The sequence below is a fragment of the Sminthopsis crassicaudata genome, chromosome 1 (assembly GCF_048593235.1).
Source record: "Sminthopsis crassicaudata isolate SCR6 chromosome 1, ASM4859323v1, whole genome shotgun sequence".
NCBI classification, from domain to species: domain Eukaryota; kingdom Metazoa; phylum Chordata; class Mammalia; order Dasyuromorphia; family Dasyuridae; genus Sminthopsis; species Sminthopsis crassicaudata.
In genome coordinates this window covers 671,492,152-671,513,783 of record NC_133617.1, presented here as the reverse complement: position 1 = coordinate 671,513,783, position 21,632 = coordinate 671,492,152, and the positions used below count along the sequence as shown (strand labels likewise).

Genomic DNA, 21,632 nt, shown 5'->3' with positions numbered 1-21,632 from the left:
GGCCAAAGCCAGCTCGGAGCACTGCCCCGATTGGCTCGGGTGCTAATAAGATCCAACTTCCTTCCCTTGTTAGGGGGGTGAGGGACGCCGCAAACATTCTCAGACCACTGCCCCCCCTCTCGTGGAGAAGCTAAGTGTCCGCCCGCGGCTCCTTCGCCCCAACTTGCACGTTTCGGGTCTGCTGTGGCGGATCCCCTCCCCTCAGTTGGTCCCTCCCCGCACTAGTTTCCCGCCCCCGAGTCAAAGGCAGAATTCTGCCAGCCCCCTCCCGGACTCTAGTTTCCATTGCGTAGCTTTGGCTAAGGAGATCGCGGCAAACGGAGGCTGGGCCCCTGGGGTGGGGCGGGGCCGGTTGTCAAAAGCACTGCCCGGGCCTTCCCGGTGGGGGCCGGGGGCCGGGGGCGGGCGCACTCCTGACTCCGAAGGCGCAAGGAGTTGGAAGGGGCGGCTCCGCCCTAATCGTGCTCCTGCGGCTGCTCTGAGACCGCTGGGACCCACGGACCGGAGGAGGAGGCAGAAACCTCCGCTGCCCATCCCCGGAGGGGCAGGGCCGAGGCGAGGGAGCTCCGGGCATCGAGAGGGGCCCAGAGCCAAAGCGCTGAGCGGTCCCCGGAGCCCGAGAGGCAAAGGCAAGACAAACTGAGAACTCCAGACAAGAGGCAGAAGTTGGACTTGGCTTTGGGGGGGAGGGCGGGAAGGCAGTGGAGGCCGAAGCGGTAACTGTCCCAGCTGAAGAGCTCTGAGAGGCGGAGTGACCGAGAGAGACAGGGCTCCCCCTGCCCGGCTAGAGGAGGGGCTTTGCAGCTCCCGGGACCTGGAGGGCCAGCGATGGCTGCGGAGCCGGAGCTGATTGAGTTAAAGAACTTGGTCCGCTACCCCGACGGGCTGCGGGGGCAGGAGGCTGGCCGGAGTCCGGGCCCTCGGAGTCCAGGCCGGCTGGAGCGCGCCAATGCGCTGCGCATCACCCCCGGCCGCGGCCCTGACGTGCTGCCCCGCGGCCGTCAAGTCCGGCTGCTGGGCGGCCACAGCGATCCCCGACTCACCGCGGGGCCCGGCCGGGGCCACTGCTTCCGCCCATCGGGCCCCGGCACCCACACTTGGTGCGACCTCTGCGGGGACTTCATCTGGGGCGTCATTCGCAAGGGCCTGCAATGCGTCCGTGAGTACCGGGGTCTCTAAACGCGGGGGGGGGGGGGGCTCTCCGTGCTCCAGTGTGTGCACACGTGGGAGCTGCTGTGAACTGTCCCTTCAGGAGTAAGTGTCCTCCTGCAGATCGGGTGCGTGACTTGAGGAATACGGGAAAGGGCGAGAACATCCCGGTGGGACCGGGATTCTGGGGCACCTGTAGCACCTCTGATGCTACCAGGTTAGACGTAGTGCTCGAGCAGCGGTATATACGAGTACCTGAGGCGGGGGTTGGGGGGTCCCCGGGGCCTGCCAGGAAAGCGGTAAATCACAGCCTTCCCCTCACCTGGCGCACCACCACCATTCCTTCAGAATGAGGATGGAGGAGGCGATGACCTTGTGTTCAGCCGCTGGGCCTAGCCCCCATCCCCGTCCCAGAACCGATCAGTAAGTGCTTTTGAAAACTCCAGCAGGGGCAGCTAGGGGGCGCTGTGGAAGGAGCCCCAGCCCTGAGTTCAAATCTGGTCTCAGTCACTTAACGCTTCTAGCTGTGTGACCCCGGGCAAGTCACTTAACCCCAGCCTCGGGGGAAAAAGGAGAAAGGTTTGTCTGCTCAAATTTACCAGTGCTGTTCATTTCATTTCAGGGCAAATGTTTAACCTACTGAACTGGGCAAACCACGCACGTGCTCATTTCCAATGATTCTTATCTACAAATTAAAACTGGTCCGGCCCCACTAGTTTTGTCTCCCACGTCGCCCCCTCGGGTTTGGCTGCCTCTGCTTCATTTCATTTTCTGTCTTGCCTTCCTTCTGGTAGTTCCACCCCAGCAGGGTGTTACCGGGTTTGGGCACCGGTGCCCTCCACCACAAAGGCCTCACTGTGGTGGGGGGGTACACCAGTTTGGCCAATGCAGTACAAACTGTGGCCCATTCTCCCAACCAGGAAAGGCTCTGAGGGCAGCCGCGGTGATTCTTTTCTTTGAGGACTAGTCTAATGAAGGACAGTGAACTTCTTCACAGGAAAAGAGGACCAAGTGGTTTGGTTTGGGGCTGGGTACGTTTTTGTTACTGAGTTTTGTTTGGGGATTGGTTTTGTGTGTTCTTCAGTGACTCAGAATAACTGGGGGTTGCTGGGGGAGAAAGAGCGATCCTATGGAATCCCTTTCCAGAACTTCTTCCATGATGCAAAAGATCTGAAAGAAGGTGCCAGGAGTCACACAGTTCTTGGATGGTCAACAAACATAAATTTAACTGTTGATTTTTAAACTCCATCTTTGCCCAATGAATGAAAAGCTGACCTAGAGAGTGGCAACCACATCAATGTTGACGCTCTAGCTATTGACAAAATAAGAGAACATTAAATCTAAGTGTTTCGAGGACTCACAGATTCTTCTCTGAGATGCAAATAAAGGGAGTTGATTTGATTTTGCTTCCAGAACATCATCTAATGTTATTAGATGTTACATTTGGATCATCTTATCTCGCAGTGCTCAGACTGAACATAAGCCAGCAAAACACCATATAATCATTTGACATTCAGCCAACATTCAGTTCATTGAACACCCACTGTGTGCCAAGCAGTATGACAGGCGCTAGGGATGCAAAGAAAAAACACTAAACTCCAAACATAAATTATATGAGGGCAGGGGGGGATATGCCCACAAGCAAGTAGATTTGGAGTTTTCCCAGGAAAGATACTGGAGTGGTGTGCCATGTCCTTCTCCAATTCAGTTTAAAAATGAGGAAACTGAGACAAGCAGGGTCAAGTGACTTCCTCAAGTTCATACAGCTGGTACCTGAGACTTCTGAATGCAGGAAGATGTCTTCCTGATTCCACATCTAGTGCTCTACGCACTATGGTGCCGCCTAGCCATCCTATTAGTGTCTGTGTGGCCTTTAAAGTTAGGTTGGACTCTTCCAGCTCAATCTATGCTCTCTTGAACTAGGGGATCGACGTAAGACTCCTTACTAAGAAGTGTCACTTGAGCTGGTAGAAGTAAAGATCTGCATTGCGAGTCAAGGGGGACAAGCAGCCTGTGCAGAAGCCAAGACTGGATACACAATGATGTAACAGCCCGGAGCCTACTTTAACCTAGATGGTGATGGTTTCAAATACCAGCAGTAGTTTACATTTTATCCTGGAGGCAGTAAGGAGCCCCCCTATAGCTTCTGGCCGTCAACTCATGCTTGAGGCCTCTGTTTGGTTACTATGAGAATGAATTGGGGAGAAGCGAGATGTTAGGTAGAGATCCCAAACAGGATACTGCCAGAGATCTGGCTGAAAGTTAATGAGATCTTGAGCAATGAAGATCACATGTCTAAATCTATACCCCCAAAAAAAATAGAGAAATGATAGAACTTGACAACCCAGTTATAAGAAGTAAGTCAACACTCATCCCTTGGTGATTTCATTATGAAAGTAAAGAGGATGACCATCGTGCTAGATAACGTGGTTCTGTGATAGAAAATGCCATCCACACTCAGAGAAAGAAAGTCTGAATGCAGATCAAAACATATTTTCACTTTTTTTTTGTTTTTTCTCTTTCTCATGGTTTTCCCCTTTTGTTCTGATTCTTCCACCACAACATGACTAATGTGGAAATATGGTTAATATGATTGTACAGGTATAACCTATACAAGACTGCTTGCTGTCGTGGGGAGTGGGGAGAAGAGGAAAGGAGGGAGAAAAAAATAGAACTCAATCTTAAAGTAAATGTTGAAAAATAAAAATAAATTTTTTTTAAAACTAGGGTTCTGAATCAAGAAATTAACATGAAGAAAAATATGTGTACTACTCTGCACATCATGAATAATTTCTTCCCAAGAAGAAAGAAGGTGCTAGGCACAGTGAATACCAAAGATATAATCTTTAAAAAAGAGAGAGAGAGAAAATAAAAACTATCTTACCAAGCAGGAAATGACTGCTTGTTACAAACTATCCGTGTCAAAATCTGCTGTCAGTTGTGTGTGAACAGAACATCATATACCCAGCACAAAAGACAAAGTAAATACTAAAACAGAAAAAGTGAAAAAAGTCTGAGCAATTAGAGTAATTTCAATCCAACCTGTTTAAACAGACTATTGATACTGGAAAACAGGAATTGGACAAAAGTAAAGACATTGACAATGGACATTTCTTAACGAAATCTAACTGATGTAAAATGAGGAGGCAGAAATTGCCTCAGCATACTTAATTTATTTACATATTTAAAGTGGAAACTCATGTGTTTAACATTACAGAGAAGGCAGACACTTCCCAAAGTGCAATCACTTCCCAAAATAATGGAATGCAGCTGAGAAAACGGGATAAAATTGGGTTAATATCTATTACATATCTCAGTCAAATATAAATTTTCATTGAGAAGAACTATTTCATTCTTTCTTTGTAAATACTTCTCTCTCCAACTTTGATGATTTGAATTGACAGTTACAACTGTGTCTTTAACTGTGTGTGTATCTTTGGGGAATCAGGGATAGAAGGAGAGGGAAGAGGTGTCAAAATACCAAATACGAAATCTTTGACAGTAGTCCAGATTGAGACTTGATGAGGCCCTGAGTTCAAGGATCAAACACAATAAGAAATCATAATGAAACACACTCCTCACCTCCAGAGAAATGAGTGATGGATTCATAACAAAGATTTAAACTTTCTGGATGTGGCCAATGTGGGATTTTGCTTAACTATATGGGTTTGTAATAGCTTTTATTTTTTCTTGCTTTCTAAGTGGGGTAAAGAATGCTGACCTGAAAATGTGATGGAATTCAATATAAAAAGAAAGTGTTAATTTTTTAAAAAACTAATATTTTTAAATGATGAATGGAAAAAATGAAAAATGCTGAAGAAGACATAATTATAAATGCACTTGGGATTGTTTTTTCAAGGTATATCAAAGAGGGAAAATTTCAAAAGGATCAAAAAGATTAAATAATTTTCCCCCTATTTTCCCACTTAATTAAACTTTTTTATTTTCAAATCATATGCATAAATAATTTTTCAACATTAATCCTTGCAAAACCTTGTGTTCCCATTTTCCTTCCCTTTCCCTGGACCCCCTCTCCTAGATGGCAAGTAATCCAATATATGTTAAACATGGTAAAAATATATGTGAAATCCAATATATGCATACATATTTCTACAATTATCTTGGTGCACAAGAAAGATCAAAAAGGGAAAAAAAAGAAAAGAAAAGAAAATGTGAGCAAACAACAAAAAGCAAAAATTCTATGTTGTGAACCACACTCTGTTCCCAGAGTCCTCTCTCTGGATGTAGATGGCTTTCATCATCACAAGATCATTGGAACTGGCCTGAATCATCTCTGTTTATTTTTTTTAATGCGATATGAAAGGGTCTAGTGAAAGGTGTCTCCTGGGGGGGAGGGGAGTTATGATAAATAGTATTGTGGCATTAATAATGCTCAGTTTCCCACTACATATCATCATGAAGGGTTGTTACATAAATTAAGATATATGTCAGTGTTATGAAAGATGTCATGTGTGGGATCTAGAAAAAGAAATTTTCTGTTTATGTACATGTTCTCCAAATTGTTCAGTTGTCTATGATATTGACCATAATGAAAATAATTTTTTAAAAAGCTTCTCCTGTGAAGTTTATAGTAAGATAAAAGAAGTCTCACTAACTGTGACCACTTGGACCCAAAGCAGTTAGATAAACACATTGTCCAGACTATGACATTATCTGCAATCATTTATTAAAGGGAAAAAGAAAAAAAAATTTAAAAACCCTACTGTATGTTAGACACTATGCTAAGTGCTGAAAATACAAAGACAAAAATGAAACCATCCCTGGTCTCAAGGAGATTACATACTATAATCTTACCATCACCCTTTTGTGGCTGACACTCACATAGCATTTTAAAGCCTACACAGTTCTTTCTGTATATGATAAAATTTGATTCCCTGGGAGGTAGGTTAGTACAGGTATTGTTTTTCTCATTGTACAGATATGGAAATTTAGACACAGGTTAAGTGCCTGAGTGTCCATGGTCATATGGCCTTCAGTGGCAAAGTTGGAGTATGAACTTAGGTCTTTTTTAAAATCATATTTTATTTTTCCAAACAGATGTAAAGATAAGTTGTTTTTTTTAAACTATCACCTTTATAAAACCTTGTGTTCCAAATTGTTCTCCCTTTTCCCTTCCCAATACCACAAGCAATCCAGTAGAGATTAAACATGCAATTTTTCTAAACATTTCTATATTTGTCATGCTGTGCAAGAAAAATCAAATCAAAAGGGAAAAAACAAGAAAGAAAGAAAAAATAACAAGAAAGGGTGAAAATACTATGTTTTGATCTACTTTCAGTCTCTCCATGAATGCAAATGGCAATGTCCATCACAAGTCTCGTAATTGCCTTGAATCACCTCATTGTTGGAAAGAGCCAAGTCCATCACAACTGATTATTACATAATCTTGTAGTTTCTGTGCACAATATTTTCTTGGTTCTATTCACTTTACTTAGAATCAGTTCATGTAAGTCTTTCCAGGCTTTTCTGAAATCAGCCTGCCCATCATCTCTTATAGAATAATATTTCATAACATTCATATACCATAACTTACTCAGCCATTCCCCAATTGATGAGCATCCACTCAATTTCCAGTTCCTTGCCTCTACAAAACTAAAAAATGTTTATACATTTTTGCACATGTGGCTCCTTTTACCCTTTTTATGATCTCTATGGATACAGACCCAGTAGAGACACTGCTAGATCAAAAGGTATGCAAGTTTTATAGCTCTTTGGGCATAGCTCTAAATTACTCTCCAGAATGGTTGGATCAGTTTACAACTTCACCAACAAAGCCTTAATTCCAGTTTTCCCATATCCTCTCCAACATTTATCATTATCTTTTCCTGTCATCTTAGCTCAGCTGAGAGGTATGAAATGATACCTCAGAGTTGTCTTAATTTGCATTTCTCTAATCAATAGTGCTCTAGAGCATTTTTCATGTGACTAGAAATGGCTTTGAATTTCTTCATCTGAAAATTGTTTGTTCATATCCTTGACCATTTATTGCCTGAGGAATGGCTTATATGCTTATAAATTTGGAACTCAGGTTTTCTTGACTCCAAATCCAACTCTATGTATTTTCAGCAGCTTTTCTCAGACTTTTAAGTCTCAGAACCTCTTTACTTCTCAAAAATTATTGATCCCTCCCTCACTTCTGGCCAAGAGCTTCAATTAAATGGGTTACATCTATTGTTCTTTACCATATTAGGGATTGAAATACCTTTGTATTATACTGAAAGTAGTTTTAACCTCTGGACTCTCTGAAAGAAGTCTCAGCATTCCCAGAAGTTCCCAAACCATAGAGGTGCTGTTTTCATGATGCTTCCAGGTACCTCTGACCGGCAGGAAGCTTTTGTCATAAGTCTGTCTGTGTCTCTAGTTAGATCTTAGACAGATGCTGCTGATATGCTTCTGGCAGATGTGCAAGTTAAATTGGGCAGGAGCATTCATTTAGTTTGATCACATTTGGGAAATGTTGCAGTGTTTTGGTAATAGCAAACTATCTTTTGAACCTGATGTATTTTCAGTATTTTCCTGATGATTTCCTGATGATGAATGAATCCTGAAACATTATAATCCCTAAAAAATCATACTGAGCAGTAGGTTGTTAGCAATACCTTGGATATAGTAAGTGGCCATTTAGACATAAAAAGAGATGGACTAATTTTGAAACAAGAATGTGGATTAATAGTGGTACAATCCTTGGTACCCCTGAGATACTAATCGTTCCAGAGGAAGATTTCCAATCCATTGAGTAGATCCTCTTATCTATTTTGGGAGTTGGGAGACTAGAATCACAGGGAAAAATGAGCCTTTATCAATGGAGAAATTTACATACAGGGGCAAAATCAAAGTGTCAAAGTATACTCTATCCTCACAAAATATACTAGATAGTATTAAGATATATGTATATGGATGCATATGTATATGTATACATATATAGTATGTATATAACTTTGTGTGCAATAGTATAATGTATAAACGTAGCAACATGTGTCAAAAGTCTCAGGATACACATATGTGCAATATTATGGTTTTATTCAGTTGTTTCTGTCATTACCATTATGTGACCCCATTGGGGTTTTCTTGTCAAAGATAGTGGAGTAGTTTGTCACTTCCTTTTCTAGCTCATTTTATAGATGAGGAAACTGAGGCAGGCAGGATTCAGTGACTTGCCCAGGGTGACTTTGGTAAGTGTCTGAGGCCAGATTTGAACTCGAGAAGAATTTTCCCAACCCAACATTTGTACTTGTATAATATGTTCATGCAAAATATGATCCTGTAACAGTGATGTACAAATTTATGAGTTCCCTATGAAGTTTAAAATTTGAATTTATCAATGGAATTTCAAAATAGATTTAAGAAAAAATAGAGTTGTTGAGGACTGTCAGTAAAGGTATATATCTGTGCATGAAGGCACTAGTGTAACTAACATGTAGCTTGTGAAAATTTCCATGTGACTTGGTGGCTTATGAATATATCAAGGTGCCCCTATATCAATTTTTATCAATATGAATGTATCAATACAGTTCAAGATAGTGAATGACAAAGCATGATATGCATCAGTGGTGTGTGAATGTGTCTTCCTGGGATACAACTTCCTTGTGTGTGTATCTTTATGTGTGTAAATGTATCAGTAGCCTTTCCCTTGCCCTGGAATGTTAAAGTTTCACTATGGCATGTGAATGTGTTAATATATAGCTAAATCCACATAGCAACCATCTTTTTCTGCCTTAGTTAAAGTGTAACCCCGTTAGGAGAGTACAGAAGGGGGTGTGGAGGCTGGGAAGGGCCGGAGGGGCAGCTGCACGCTGGAGACTTTGATCCCCACAAGATGAGGACATTGCTCCCCAGGACATTGTGGGCCCATTTTAGGCAGCTTTTTTCCTTTCCAGCACCCTCTTCTGGGAGGATGTGCTCTCCCAGGAAGTCCACCAGGGGGACCTAAAGAGCCATGTGAAAATTACTGGTCTGGGACAGTGGGTTGGGGGAGATGAAAAACAAATGGAAATTCACTATTTATCCCTCCTCTCCCCAGATTGCAAGTTTACTTGCCATTATCGCTGCCGGGCCCTGATCCGTTTAGACTGTTTTGGTCCCCGAGAACTGAGCTTGGAGCCTACCTTGGAAAGAGACACCAATGTGGTATGACTATTCTGGTGGTTTGTACTGCTGGATGGATGGGGTTGGGAAGGTTGAGGAGCAGTGAGAAATGCCTTCTTCTTGGGAGTCGATGGGAAAAGCAATGCGTTTGTTATCAGGAGCCTTGATTTTGAATACCATGTTGGGGGAAAAAAAATTCCTTAAATTTTCTGGCCTCGTGTTGCAGTTTAATTGTTAGATAATAGAGAAAACTCTTAAAATTCTAAAATCTATGATCATTATGAAGTGGAAACCTGGAAATGGGACTTTCTTGAAATCACACAAGCCAAAGACCGAACCAGGACAAGACTAAGTTCTGCTAGCTCCCAATCTAATATTCTCTCTCTTGAGAAGCTGATCTTGGAAATGTGGTCTACAACAGGGCTTCTTAAACTTTTTGCCCTGAGAAATTTTTATGTAACTCTAGGTATATAGGTATATAAAATAGGTGTACAAACATTTACTGATAATAAATCACAATTTCACAGCTCCTACATTCAGTTACTCAACCTCATATGGGGTCTCAATCCAGTTGTACAATACTCCAGGAAGGGCAGTTAGCTTGGACATGAACTATGATGCATGTTCCTCTACCCCAATCCATATATCCCCAGTACCAAGGCACGATCTAGTCATCCTGCCTTTGCTCGAAGGGAGCCCTTTATCTTCTGAGGTAATACATTATATTTTGGGATAGATAACTCTTTGGGGGGGGGGGAGCACAAGCTTTTCCTTATTTCAAGCCCAGGTCCATATTGCTTCAATGTCTATATGATCCTTATTGTACCTTTTGGAGCCAAGCAAATTAATTTTCTCATACAAAAGCCCTTCACATACTTGAAGACAGCTTTTGCACAATACTGAAGTCTTCTCTTCTTCAAACTAAACATGTCCATTTCTTTCCATTTCTGTCTATGATCTTAAGGCTTTTTCCCAAATGGTCACCCATCTCTCTAACTTATTAATGTCCTTCCTCAAATATTGTGCCCAGAATTAAATGTAGCATTTCCAATATGATCTGGCCAGGAATACATAGAGACAGACCTGTAGCCCTAGACATGCTTCCCCTCTTAATAAGGACTTTCAATTTTTTTATTGATATTTTATTTTGATACCACATTCATTTCCACATATATACCTTCTTTCCTCCTTACCCATCAAACTCTCCCATTGTGACAAATATTTAAAAAGAAAAAACAGTTCAGAAAAAAACAAAACAACCAACATGCTGTGTCTGGCAGCGTATTCAGCATTTTATACTCCATCTTCTATCTCTTCAGTAAAGGAAGGGGAGATATATTGGCTCATTTCTTCTTCACAACCAAGCTTACCAGTTTATTTTTATTGTTGTCTCCAACTACCTAGTTTCAGTTGTATGTTTTCCCCCTTAGTTCTGCATATTACTTCCTGTATTCATTCATATGTCTTCCCGTGATTCTCAGAATTCTTGATATTGTTTTATTTAGCACAGTAATATTCCATTGCATGTATATTACCTATTATGTTCCCAATTAGTGAAAACAATTGATAACACCTACTGTGTTTCCAATAAATATCAGCTCTTTTAACTGTCTTGACTGATGAATTTGCAACCTAATAAAACTCTCTATAACATTTTCACAGGACGTGAAATATTGTAATACTTCTTTCATCTTGTACTTGTGTATCGGATTTAAAAAAAAATAGGTTGCGATTCTTTTATTTATTTGTGTTCTATTTAATTTAGTCAGTCCTGCACTTTTACATGTTGAGACCTTGTTGGATGCTTCTATATAATATTTTAGCTTTTTTTCATCTGTATGTTTGATAAAATGCCATCTTTCCTTTATCCTAATCCTTAATATAAATGTTTAAAATGGCATTTCATTAAGAATAGATTTTTGGGTCACTGCATTTGAGAGCTTCCTTCTAAGATGGCATTAAATAGTGATTTAATGACTACTCTTTGAATTTGACCATTCACCAACTTTTGAATGTCTTGTGCCATTGTCTAATTCACCTCACTCCAACTTGTCCTCCAGGTTAACATGAAATATTTAGTCAAAAGTAAAGAGCATTACCTTGTCTATTATAATTACCTTGTTTAAATAAGTGTGATACTGGCCTGGCCTGACTCAGCTATGATAGCTCCTATGATTATGGCTTCCTTTTCTAGATGATTATCTTGAATGAAATCAAGCTCTTTTATCAATGGTTTGCAAATTACATAATTTCTTTTGAAAATCTGGACAGCATTTGCCTCTTTTAAATCCTTCAGTATCCTTCCTGTTCTCTATAGTTTTGTTTTGTTTTGTTTTTCTCCTAAGGCAATTGGGGTTAAGTGACTTGCCCAGGGTCACACAGCTAGGAAGTGTTAAGTGTCTGAATCTGAGCCAGATTTAAACTCAGGTCCTTCTGACTTCAGGCTGGTGCTATACATTGCACCACCTAGCTGCCTCATGTTCTCTATAGTCTTAACATGATCAGTAACCTGGTAGCTTAGCAATCACAATGAAATATTTTTTAAATCAATTTTTCCTGATATCTTTTTATTGTTGAAGCATTGGGGTTAAGTGATTTGCCCAAGGGTTACACAGCTAGGAAGTGTTAAGTATCTGAAGTTGGATTTGAACTCAGTTCTCCTTCTCAGAACTCCTAACTCCAGAGCTGATTCTCTACCTACACCATCTAAATGTCCCCTGATAGCTTTTTTTCCCACCAAAATTTCCTCCTCTATCCCTCCCTTTCCACGTCCCTAGCGAAGTATCTCATCTAATAGATAATCTTTTTAAAGCAAAAAAAGGGGGGGGGGAATCAGCAAATCAGTTACTGTCAAAAAGGTCTGAAAATATATGTGATATACCACCTCTGTGGGCTTCTAGACTGTGGAAAAGAGTGAATGAAAACATCCTCTCATATCTCTTCTTTGGAGTCATCCTTGCTGTTTGTAATTCTCCCTTTTCATTGTTTTATAGTTGTTATTTTCCATTGTCATTGATGAAATCATTGTGGTGGTTTTTTTGACTCAACTTACCTCAATCTGTAGCAGTATATGCTTCTCTATATTCCTCAATTCATAATTTCTTTCAGTAATATCGGTAATTGGACAATGAACCAATGAACCAGAGAGTGGTCACACAGGAAAAAGCAAAAACAGAAAACAGCATTTCACAGTGGGGTGGTCAACACTATCAGAATCTACCAGAATGAATAAGGAGAATAAAGACTGAGAAAAGACTATCTGATGAAGCAGTTGAAATTACTGATGACTTTGGAGAAAACTGTTCATTGGAGTGGAGGGGATGAGAATCATTTTGTATTCCTCATATTTATAATTTCCTTCAGTAACATCTCAGTACATTCATATATCACAATTTGTTTAACCATTCCCCAATCAATAGACATCTATTTTGCTATCACCAAAAGCACTGCTATAAATCTTTTTGTATATATTGGAGATTTTCTTCTTTTTGATGGCCTCCCTGTGAAACACTTAGTACAGTTTCTGGCACATAGTAGATGCTTAATAAGTGCTTGTTTTCTTTTCTCCTTCCTCCTTGCTGTATAAGTTTAGTAATGGAATCTTTGAATCAGAGGATATGAACATGTTAGGCACTTCAGTTGGTGATTACAAGTTTCTTTCCAAAATGGTCATATTGATCCACAGCTCTATTAACAGGACACTAGTGTGCCTTACCTTCCCAAGACCCCTCAGCCATGTATTCTCCTCTTTGCCAGTTTGCAACCAATGAGCTAAAACCTCAGGGCTGTTTTGATTTGTAGTTTTCTAATTATTATTGGCTCTCTTATTATTAATTGTTTAGAGAATTCTTCCATACAGTTGTTAAAAATTTGCAGTTCTTTTTAGAATTGTTTGTTCATATCCTTTGACACTTATTTATTGGAGAATAGCTTTTGATCATTCTTTCATCTGTAAATACATATTTACATTTATTATTGTTAATGTTGTTTCCCAATAGCCAGCTTACCTACTTATCCACTGAAAATTTTTGAAATAGGGAGTGACTTGCAGTTTGAGACCTGCACCTTTAGGGAAATTACCTTGGCAACTAGGAATGATTAGGATGAGGAATGCTTAGGGTGAGGAGAGACCAAAAGCAGGAAGACACAATAGGGGCTGTTGCAATACTCCACAGAGAAGTGATGTGGGCCTGATTTATAGTACTAGCATGTGTCTAGAGAAAAGGGGATAGTTGTGAGATATTGTGGGATTAGAATCAGCAGATGATTGGATATAAGGAAAGGGATGAGTTTAAGACTATCTCCAATGTTACAAACCTGAATCGCTGGAAGTATAGTGGTTCTTCAATAGAAATAGAAAGTTTTAGAATAAGGAGGAGCAGACAATAAGATTTGTTGTTGTGCCATGTTTAATGTGAGTTGATTATGAGTCATCTAGATGGAGATCCAGGAGAGAGTTTGTAACACAGGCTTAGAGAGAGATTTCAGCTGGACATTCAGATTTGGGATTTATTTGTTTAGAACTGGATCTTGACCACATCAAGGCAGATGAGGTCAACAGAGAAAAAAATTAAAGAAAGAAGAGAAGAAAACACATGCTTATTGCAAGGGTGCTGGACAACGAGCCAATGAACTAGAGGATGGTCACACAGGAAAAAAAAATAGAATACAGCCATTTCACAGTGAAGTGGTCAACACTATCAGAAGCTATCAGAATGGATGAGGAGGATAAAGACTGAGAAAAGACCGTCTGATGAAGCAATTGAAATTACTGATGACTTTGGAGAAAACTGTTCATTAGAGTAGAAAGGATGAGAATCACTTTGTAAAAGGAGTTAAGGAGTTGTCAAGAAATATAAATGACCGGAGCTATAATTAGCAGAGTCATGGGAATTCAGGTTTAGGGCAAAAACATCAGTTGGAAGGTAATCTGTGCTTTAATCTATTGGCCCTGAAGTGGGTGGTAAACACTGAATTTCTTTCTTTTTCAGATTCAAGGGCACTGGGCCAACAGAAGGTTAAAAGGTGTTAAGGATCAGGGGCAGCTAGGTGGCGAAGTAGTTACAGCATCAACCCTGAAGTAAGGATGATCTGAGTTCAAATCTGATCTCAGACACTTAACACTGCCTGGTTGTATGACCCTGGGCAAGTCACTTAATCCCAATTGCCTCAGAAAAAAAAATAAATAAATAAAAGGTGCCAAGGATCTCTTTAGGGAGATATACCCTGTTTCAATGTCAGCACCCCTGGCCTGAGACTCCCTTCTGAGGGTTGTATCATCCAGTACCTCTCCAAGCCAACTTTCCCCAATGGCATTAGAGCAATTGTTTGGGGCAGACCATCCTAATCTTGAATAGTCTGGACCTCTCCAGCACAGGGGACCAAAGGGTTCAAGGTATTCTATGTGTATTCTTTTCTACCTCCCAAACCCACCGTCAACTAAATTTGCCCAAAGTACTAGAATTCCCAGTTATAGGAATTTGGTAGAAGTAGATGGCTTTGTTTTATTGATGCTTTACATATATGCCAGTGGTGGCAAAGAACTGGAAATTGTGGGGTTGCCCATCAGTGGGGGAATGGCTAAACAAATTGTAGTATATGATCATGTTGCTATACTATAATGCTATAAGAAATGATGAACTCATTGTTTTAGAAATACATGGAAAGACGAGTGAAATGAGCAGGACAAAAAAAAAAAGTTAAACACAGTAACAGCAATATTGTTTAAGAAGAACTTTGAGCAACTCAGTCATTCTGAGTATTATAAATAAACTCAATATACATATATGTGTATATATTTATGTATGTATACCTATTCATGTGTATACACACATGCAGATACATAGCCATATACAATATACATCATACATATATACATACATATGATGGATAATGGTAGCTATCTTTAGGGGCAGGGTGGGAAAGGAGGGGGAAATATTATAAGTGCAAAGCAGAAGATGAAAGAAAATTTTAGATGACAATGAAAGTAGTTTCAAAAATGATGTGTAGTATTTATATAGTTTTTTAAAATGAACTGTGAATAGTAAATTCATGATTTTTAGTGAATCTTCTTTTTATGTTGTGCTATATACATAGAAATGTTCACTTTTTTTGTCTTTAAATATTTAAGTTCAAAATGAATTGTATATGTATACATGCATGTATGTATGTACCATTGTCACTTCCCAATAGCAAACCTCCCCCAAGCCTCACTTTTAAGAGCCACAAAGTTAAATAATACTTATATTATTATCACAACTGCATCTGATTGCATGGGTAATGATTCACACCCATAAGCTACCATTTCTCTGTTGAGAAGATGGATTTAACTCAATAGACTGTTAAGGACCATGCCTAAGTGAAGGGACAGGTCAATTCTCTGAGAGCCTCCACAGCTGTGAATCTTAACACTTAAAGGAGCTGTAGATGTTTCTTGTGAATTGGGAATGAAATAAATTGGAGGCAAAGGGGAAGAGGAGGGAGGTCAGACAACCCAACTGCTTCTCAGTCTCTTTGTATCATCATCATCATCATCATCCCCTTCAGGTTTTCCTGACCCAAAGCCCAGTGATTTATCACCTAGTTGTCTCCCCTGGCCCTCCCCTTGCTCCACTCCCCTCTTTGTTTCACTTTGTATTCCTTATTCCTAGTACAGTACCTATATATCAGTTCATACAAATCTTCCACTGCTTCTCTTCATTTCTTTCTGCACATTAACATTCCATTATATTCATATACCACAACTTTTTCAATCATTCCCCATTTGATGGACACAAAAAGTGCTGCTTGAAATATTTGGAGACATGTAGATATAGATACATATAAATACACATATGTATGTTTAACTTCTATATTCATCATCAACTTTCTTGGGCATAGACTTATTAATGGGATTGCTAAATCAAAGGTTATGGACAATTTAATCCATTCTTGCATAATTTAAAAAACACTTTTAAAAAACTTTACAGATAATTTTTTGGCTTTTAGCCATTTTTACTTACAAATATTTCCATCCTCCTTCCCCTACCTAAAGAACCATCAAATAGAGGGATAAAAGCAACCAACCAAAACTAACCAACATATCAACCAAGTCTTATTTAACAATATTCTGCATACACACTTAAACTCTCCCACCTCTGCAAAGAAGGGAGGAAGATATGTTTTTACATCTCTTCTTTGAACCCAACCTTTGTCAGTATAATTGAATAGCTTGCAGAAGCGGAGTGTTTTTGGTTTGGTTTGATTTGATTTTTTACAATTTACATTATTCTGGTTGTGGTTATTGTCCTCCTGGTTTTGTCCTATCAGTTCTTATAAATCATTCCATACTTCTATATTCTTCATATTCATTATGTTAGATAGCACAGTAATATTCTATTACATTCATGTGTAAGAATTTGTTTTAAAATTGGTGAGCATCTGCTTTGCTTGCAGTTCTTTGTTACTATAAAAAATTGCTGCTGTGAGTATTTTGGCATATATTAGGACTTGTTTTATCTTTGGGACATATGCTTAGCAACAGGATATTTGGTCAAAGGATGTGGATCTTTTAGTCACTTTATTAGCATAATTCCATATTAACTTTCTAGATGTATTTGATTGTTCTTTTCTTTCTTTTTTTCTTTGTGTGTGTGTGTGTGTTTGGTATGACTTTTACTATTCAGATTGCATGTTCATTTTTAGTTTATTGTGGGATACAATGTAAGTTACCAGTCTAAACCTAATTTCAGTCAGAGCTTTCTAGTTTTCTTATTCAAGTATAGAGTTCTTCTCCCAAATAATTTATGTTCTTAAGCACTGTGTTAAATTGTTTCTAATTCTTTATTTAGTTAATTTTACTGTTTTACTTTTATATTTTTATCCAGTACCAAATAATTTCAATGATTATTATTTCATAATACAATAGAAGCTCTATTGTTCCTCGGTTCCTGCATTTTATTACTTCCTTAAGATTCTAGATCTTTTATTCATCTAGATAAATTTTGTTCTCTTTTTAACATTATATGTTATTTTGTATATTTTTAGTTCTATAAAGTATCCCCTTGGATATCTGACTGATACAGTCTTAACTCTGTAAATTAATTCATTTAGTGTCATTTTTATTATGTTGGCATGGTCTAGTCATTAGCACTAAATAATTCTCCAATTATTTATTTAAGTTGTTTTTTATTTGGGGAGGGTTTTGTAATTGTTATCTATACAACTTTTAATTGTGCCTTGTTAGATTGACTCCTAGATATCTTGTGTATTTTGTAGTTGTTTTAAACAAGACTTCCCTTTTATTATGTCCTTCTAGATTTTGTTATTGCTATATACAAATGCTAATAATTTCCACTTTATTTTGTATCCTGTGATTGTCTCAGTTTATTTGTTGTGAGAGAGAGTCTAAGCCAGAAAGAATCTGATTGTTCCCAGTTATGGACTCACAAAGTATATGGGTCTGTGTTTTTTAGTCATGTCTCTTAAGTGAATCTTCAGTGAGAGTAAGAATCACCCGCATGGCCTTTTCTATTCCTGTCCCCAGCCCAGATCATCTCTTGTATTCCTCCCACTAACTCACACATATAGTAAGCTGTTGACCTCTTGGCTTTTCCAAAGAGAAACCACAGTCCAAGGGCTGATACTTGGTCTCTCTTTCTTTACTCCACTCTCTTCCCATCCAGTGGATCTGATGAACATGCAACACTCACCATCTGTATCTTCCAGAAAACTATCAGATGGAAGACTATTTCTACCATGACTTATCATGGGCTCCTTTCTTTTATGTTTCTGAGGATGAGAATGGGAATCCACTCATAGGCTTTGTCCTAACAAAGATGGAGAAAGATGATAGCTACCAGAAATACATCATGTCCCTGACTGCAACATGTTATCACTGCTTGCTTTGTCTATAGGAGTTTATGGATTGGGCCTTGAGGGCCATGCATGATTAAAAGCTTCAATGTATAATATATCTGAGCATCATAAAAAGTAACTACAACTTTACATGTGTAAATGCTGCCCTCCAGAGCAGTGAAGCAGAGCCCACACACTATGAAAACAATGACAATATATATCCTACAAAGTGGAATCTGACCTAAATGGCAGAAAAGCTGAGAAAGCATCTAGAGATGAAAGGCAAAGGAATAGTGTTAACTTCATGGAGAACAAGATGAATCTCAAAGTCATCCACATGGGGGAGTGCTGTCATCAGAAAAAGGAATAAGGACTTATTGCCAAGAACAGCAATAGTAACAGCAAGGACCTTAGAGAGCAATGAAACAAAGGATAGCTCAGAAGCCTCCAGTTCAATGTCCTTAAATCCCAAGTTTGAGATTATGTTGTCCTTAAGTCACCCAGATGGCTGCCTGTGCCTTATCATTATCCACAAATTAATCCCTCCATTTGAACCATTTGGAGCCCTGAAGGCTGCATTTAAAAAACCAAGAATAACAGTAAAAACTTACTGATTCTCTGGGGTTATCTAGGTAAAACCACTGTATCATTATCAAATAAGGATGGTTTTTAATCTCCTTTTTCCCTATGTTAATGCCTATATTTCCCCTCTCATCTTATTCCATTAGTAGTATTACTAGAATTAAATTGGGGGATTGGAAGTAGCTTTGCTTTTATTGCATTATTCAGACTTGATATCCAAAATGATCAGAGGAGCAGCTAGATACAGTGGATAGAGCTCTGGCCTTTGAGTCAGAAGGACCTGAATTCAAATGTGGCCTCAGATACTTAACATTTATTAGCTGGATGATCCTAAGCAGATTGCTTCACCCCAATAGCCTCACCAAATATAAATAAGTAAACTTTTAAAAAAATGGTCAGAGAACTTCACATCTCTATTCACAGAACACTAGTATTCACTCCAGTGGGACCTATCCCATCTTTTGTCATTTTTGCTAATTTGCAAGCTGGGAAATGAAATCTCTGAGTTGTTTTGATATGGATCCCTCTTAATATTTATGATTTAGAATGTGTTTTCATTAGCTTATTTATAATTTGTAATTGTTTTGAAAATTCTAGTTTCTTCATTGGAGAAGGTCCTTAACTTAGGTTCCATGAACTTTTTTTTTCTTTTTCTTTTTTAATCATGTTCAATATTTTATTTTCCCCAATGACATGCAAAAATAATTTTAACATGCTTTTTTTCTTCAGATTCTGAGTTTCAAATTCTTTCTATCCTCTTCTCCCCCATTGAGAAGACGAGCAATTTGACATAAATTATACATGTGTAATCATACAAAACACATTTCCATGTAAGACATTCTGTGAAAGAAAACAGACCCCCCCCAAAAAAAAAAAAAAAAAACAAGAAAAATAAAGAAAAAATATTTTTGATCTGTATTCAGGCTCTACCAGTTCTTTCTCTGGAGATGGAGAACACCTTTCATCCTATAGAATTGGCTTGGGTTATATTGCTGAAAATGTAGATCACTACACAGTATTGCTGTCACTGTGTACAGTGCTTCTACTCATTTCTTCTGCTACTCATTTCACTTTGCAGTAAGTCTTTCCATGTTTTTACAACTTGACTATTAGCTCTATGTTAGCATAGGACTCTGCTTCCCAAGTGGAAAGAGCACTATCTTAAGCTTAAGGCTTTTTGTACAACTGTTTTCAAAGGTGATTCTGGGGGAGGGTCTGTCCATTTTTGGCTCTTCCAAGTTGATATGACCTAGGGAGAAGCATATTTGCTACTCTAATGTACTGCGCACTGGTTTATGAGAGACCACAAGTACTCTTCTTTTGCCTCTTTTTCTGCATGTTTTTTTTTTTTTTAATTAAAGCTTTTTATTTTAATTATTATTTTCCGAGACAATTGAGGTTAAATAACTTGTCCAGAGTCACACAGCTGGAAAGTGTTAAGTGTCTGAGATTAGCTTTGAACTCAGATCCTCCTGACTTCATGGCTGGTGCTCTATCCACTGTGCCACCTAGCTGCCCCCACAAATACTCTTTTCAACTTGAACTGTGACCAGGGTTTTCATTTCTTTGCATCCAACAAGCTCTGCTGTGCTAATGCTCCTCTTTGAATTGGGATTAAGCTAACACAGAACCGCAACCCAGATCCAAGTATAAACAATATCACAGAAGCCTACCTGTAGTGCCAGCAAAGGGACCTTTGTAAATCTCCTTCTGACCTTTTGCCTGATCTCTTTCCTGTCGGTAGCCCAAGAGGTTTGGAAACCAGCACTGCTGCCACTGACTCCGTCGCCCTAAAACCTGTTCCTGGTCTCCTGGGTCCTGATCTGCATTCCTTTCTCACCAAAATACAACAGACCTTTCCTGCCAACCTTCTAAATTGTCTAGGGCTGGAGAATTGTTTCACTTTGGTTTTTTGTAGGCTTGTCACTCTAGAATTTTAGAGTCGTTATTTAAAGATTTTTGGAAAGGTTTGAGAGAGAGATCAGGTATGGCCCTTCCTCTGCTCCTGCCATCTTGACTCTGCTTCTATTCCATGAACTTTTTTTTTTTCCATCCAAATCAAGGGGCAAAGATTTTATTATGGTGTAAAGGACAGGCTGAATCCATAAGGAATTTTGGCAAGGAAAGGGATTTTAACAATTAACAAGGCGCCTAAGATGTCATTAAGTAGGAAAACGCCATTAGGGGAAGATACCATCAAAGTAAGGCAAGTGTGGAATTACTCCATTGAATAGCAGTAAATTGCAAGAGAAATTATTCATGGAATTACAGTAGAGTGGGTCTTTTATGGGGGAACTATAACCTCAGGGTTGACATCACAACTTAACTTTCTGATCAGATACAGTGACTGTAAGATTTTGTTGATTTTGTCAATGCAAAATATTCCACAAAGAACCAAAAATTCACTCAAGGCCCAGAGATAATGTTTGCTTCAGGCAATAGCTTTCAAAACTTGCTCAAACTGAGGATCTGGGGGTCTTTTTCTCTATCCTCATTTCCCTCCTCAAACAAATGGGACCCAAAATCTTTTGGGATGTTAGATGGAGGTCTCTTTCTTCTGAAATTACTTCCTGCTGAAATTGGGAATAGAATCTTTATTGTCTTAAGGGTCTCACTTGAAGTGATAAGTTGAGGACCCAGAAGCTGGTCTGTGCAGTGTCCAGTGGATGCTGAATCTCCAGCCCATGTTGACCATCATTGAAGGTGGAGCCTAGATTTTTAACCCAGAAAGGGGAGGTGGGGGAGGCCATGGTATCAGATCAACTAAGGGTACACATGTCAAAGTGTTTAGACATTGGGTGGAGTGAATGATGGGCTAACTTCCATGAACTTTTAAAAAGAATTATCTTGATAATTCTATGATTGGTTTCCATCATAATCTTGTATGCTTTCTTTTGTGCCTTTAAAAACATTATTCTGAGAAGGAATTCATAGGTTTCACCAAAGGGGCCCATTAAAAA

General features: G+C 39.2%; 1 protein-coding gene across 1 annotated transcript in view; it reads left to right on the top strand.

Moving 5' to 3' along the window:
- The first annotated feature begins 403 nt into the window (after window positions 1-403).
- Window positions 404-21,632, top strand: part of RASSF1 (Ras association domain family member 1) — a 38,298-nt gene continuing 17,069 nt past the window's right edge. Inside the window, exons 1-2 of the mRNA XM_074283325.1 lie at window positions 404-1,159; window positions 9,191-9,297. Coding sequence (XP_074139426.1) covers window positions 829-1,159; window positions 9,191-9,297 — 438 coding nt within the window. The 5' untranslated portion in view covers window positions 404-828. The remainder of the gene's footprint in view (window positions 1,160-9,190; window positions 9,298-21,632) is intronic.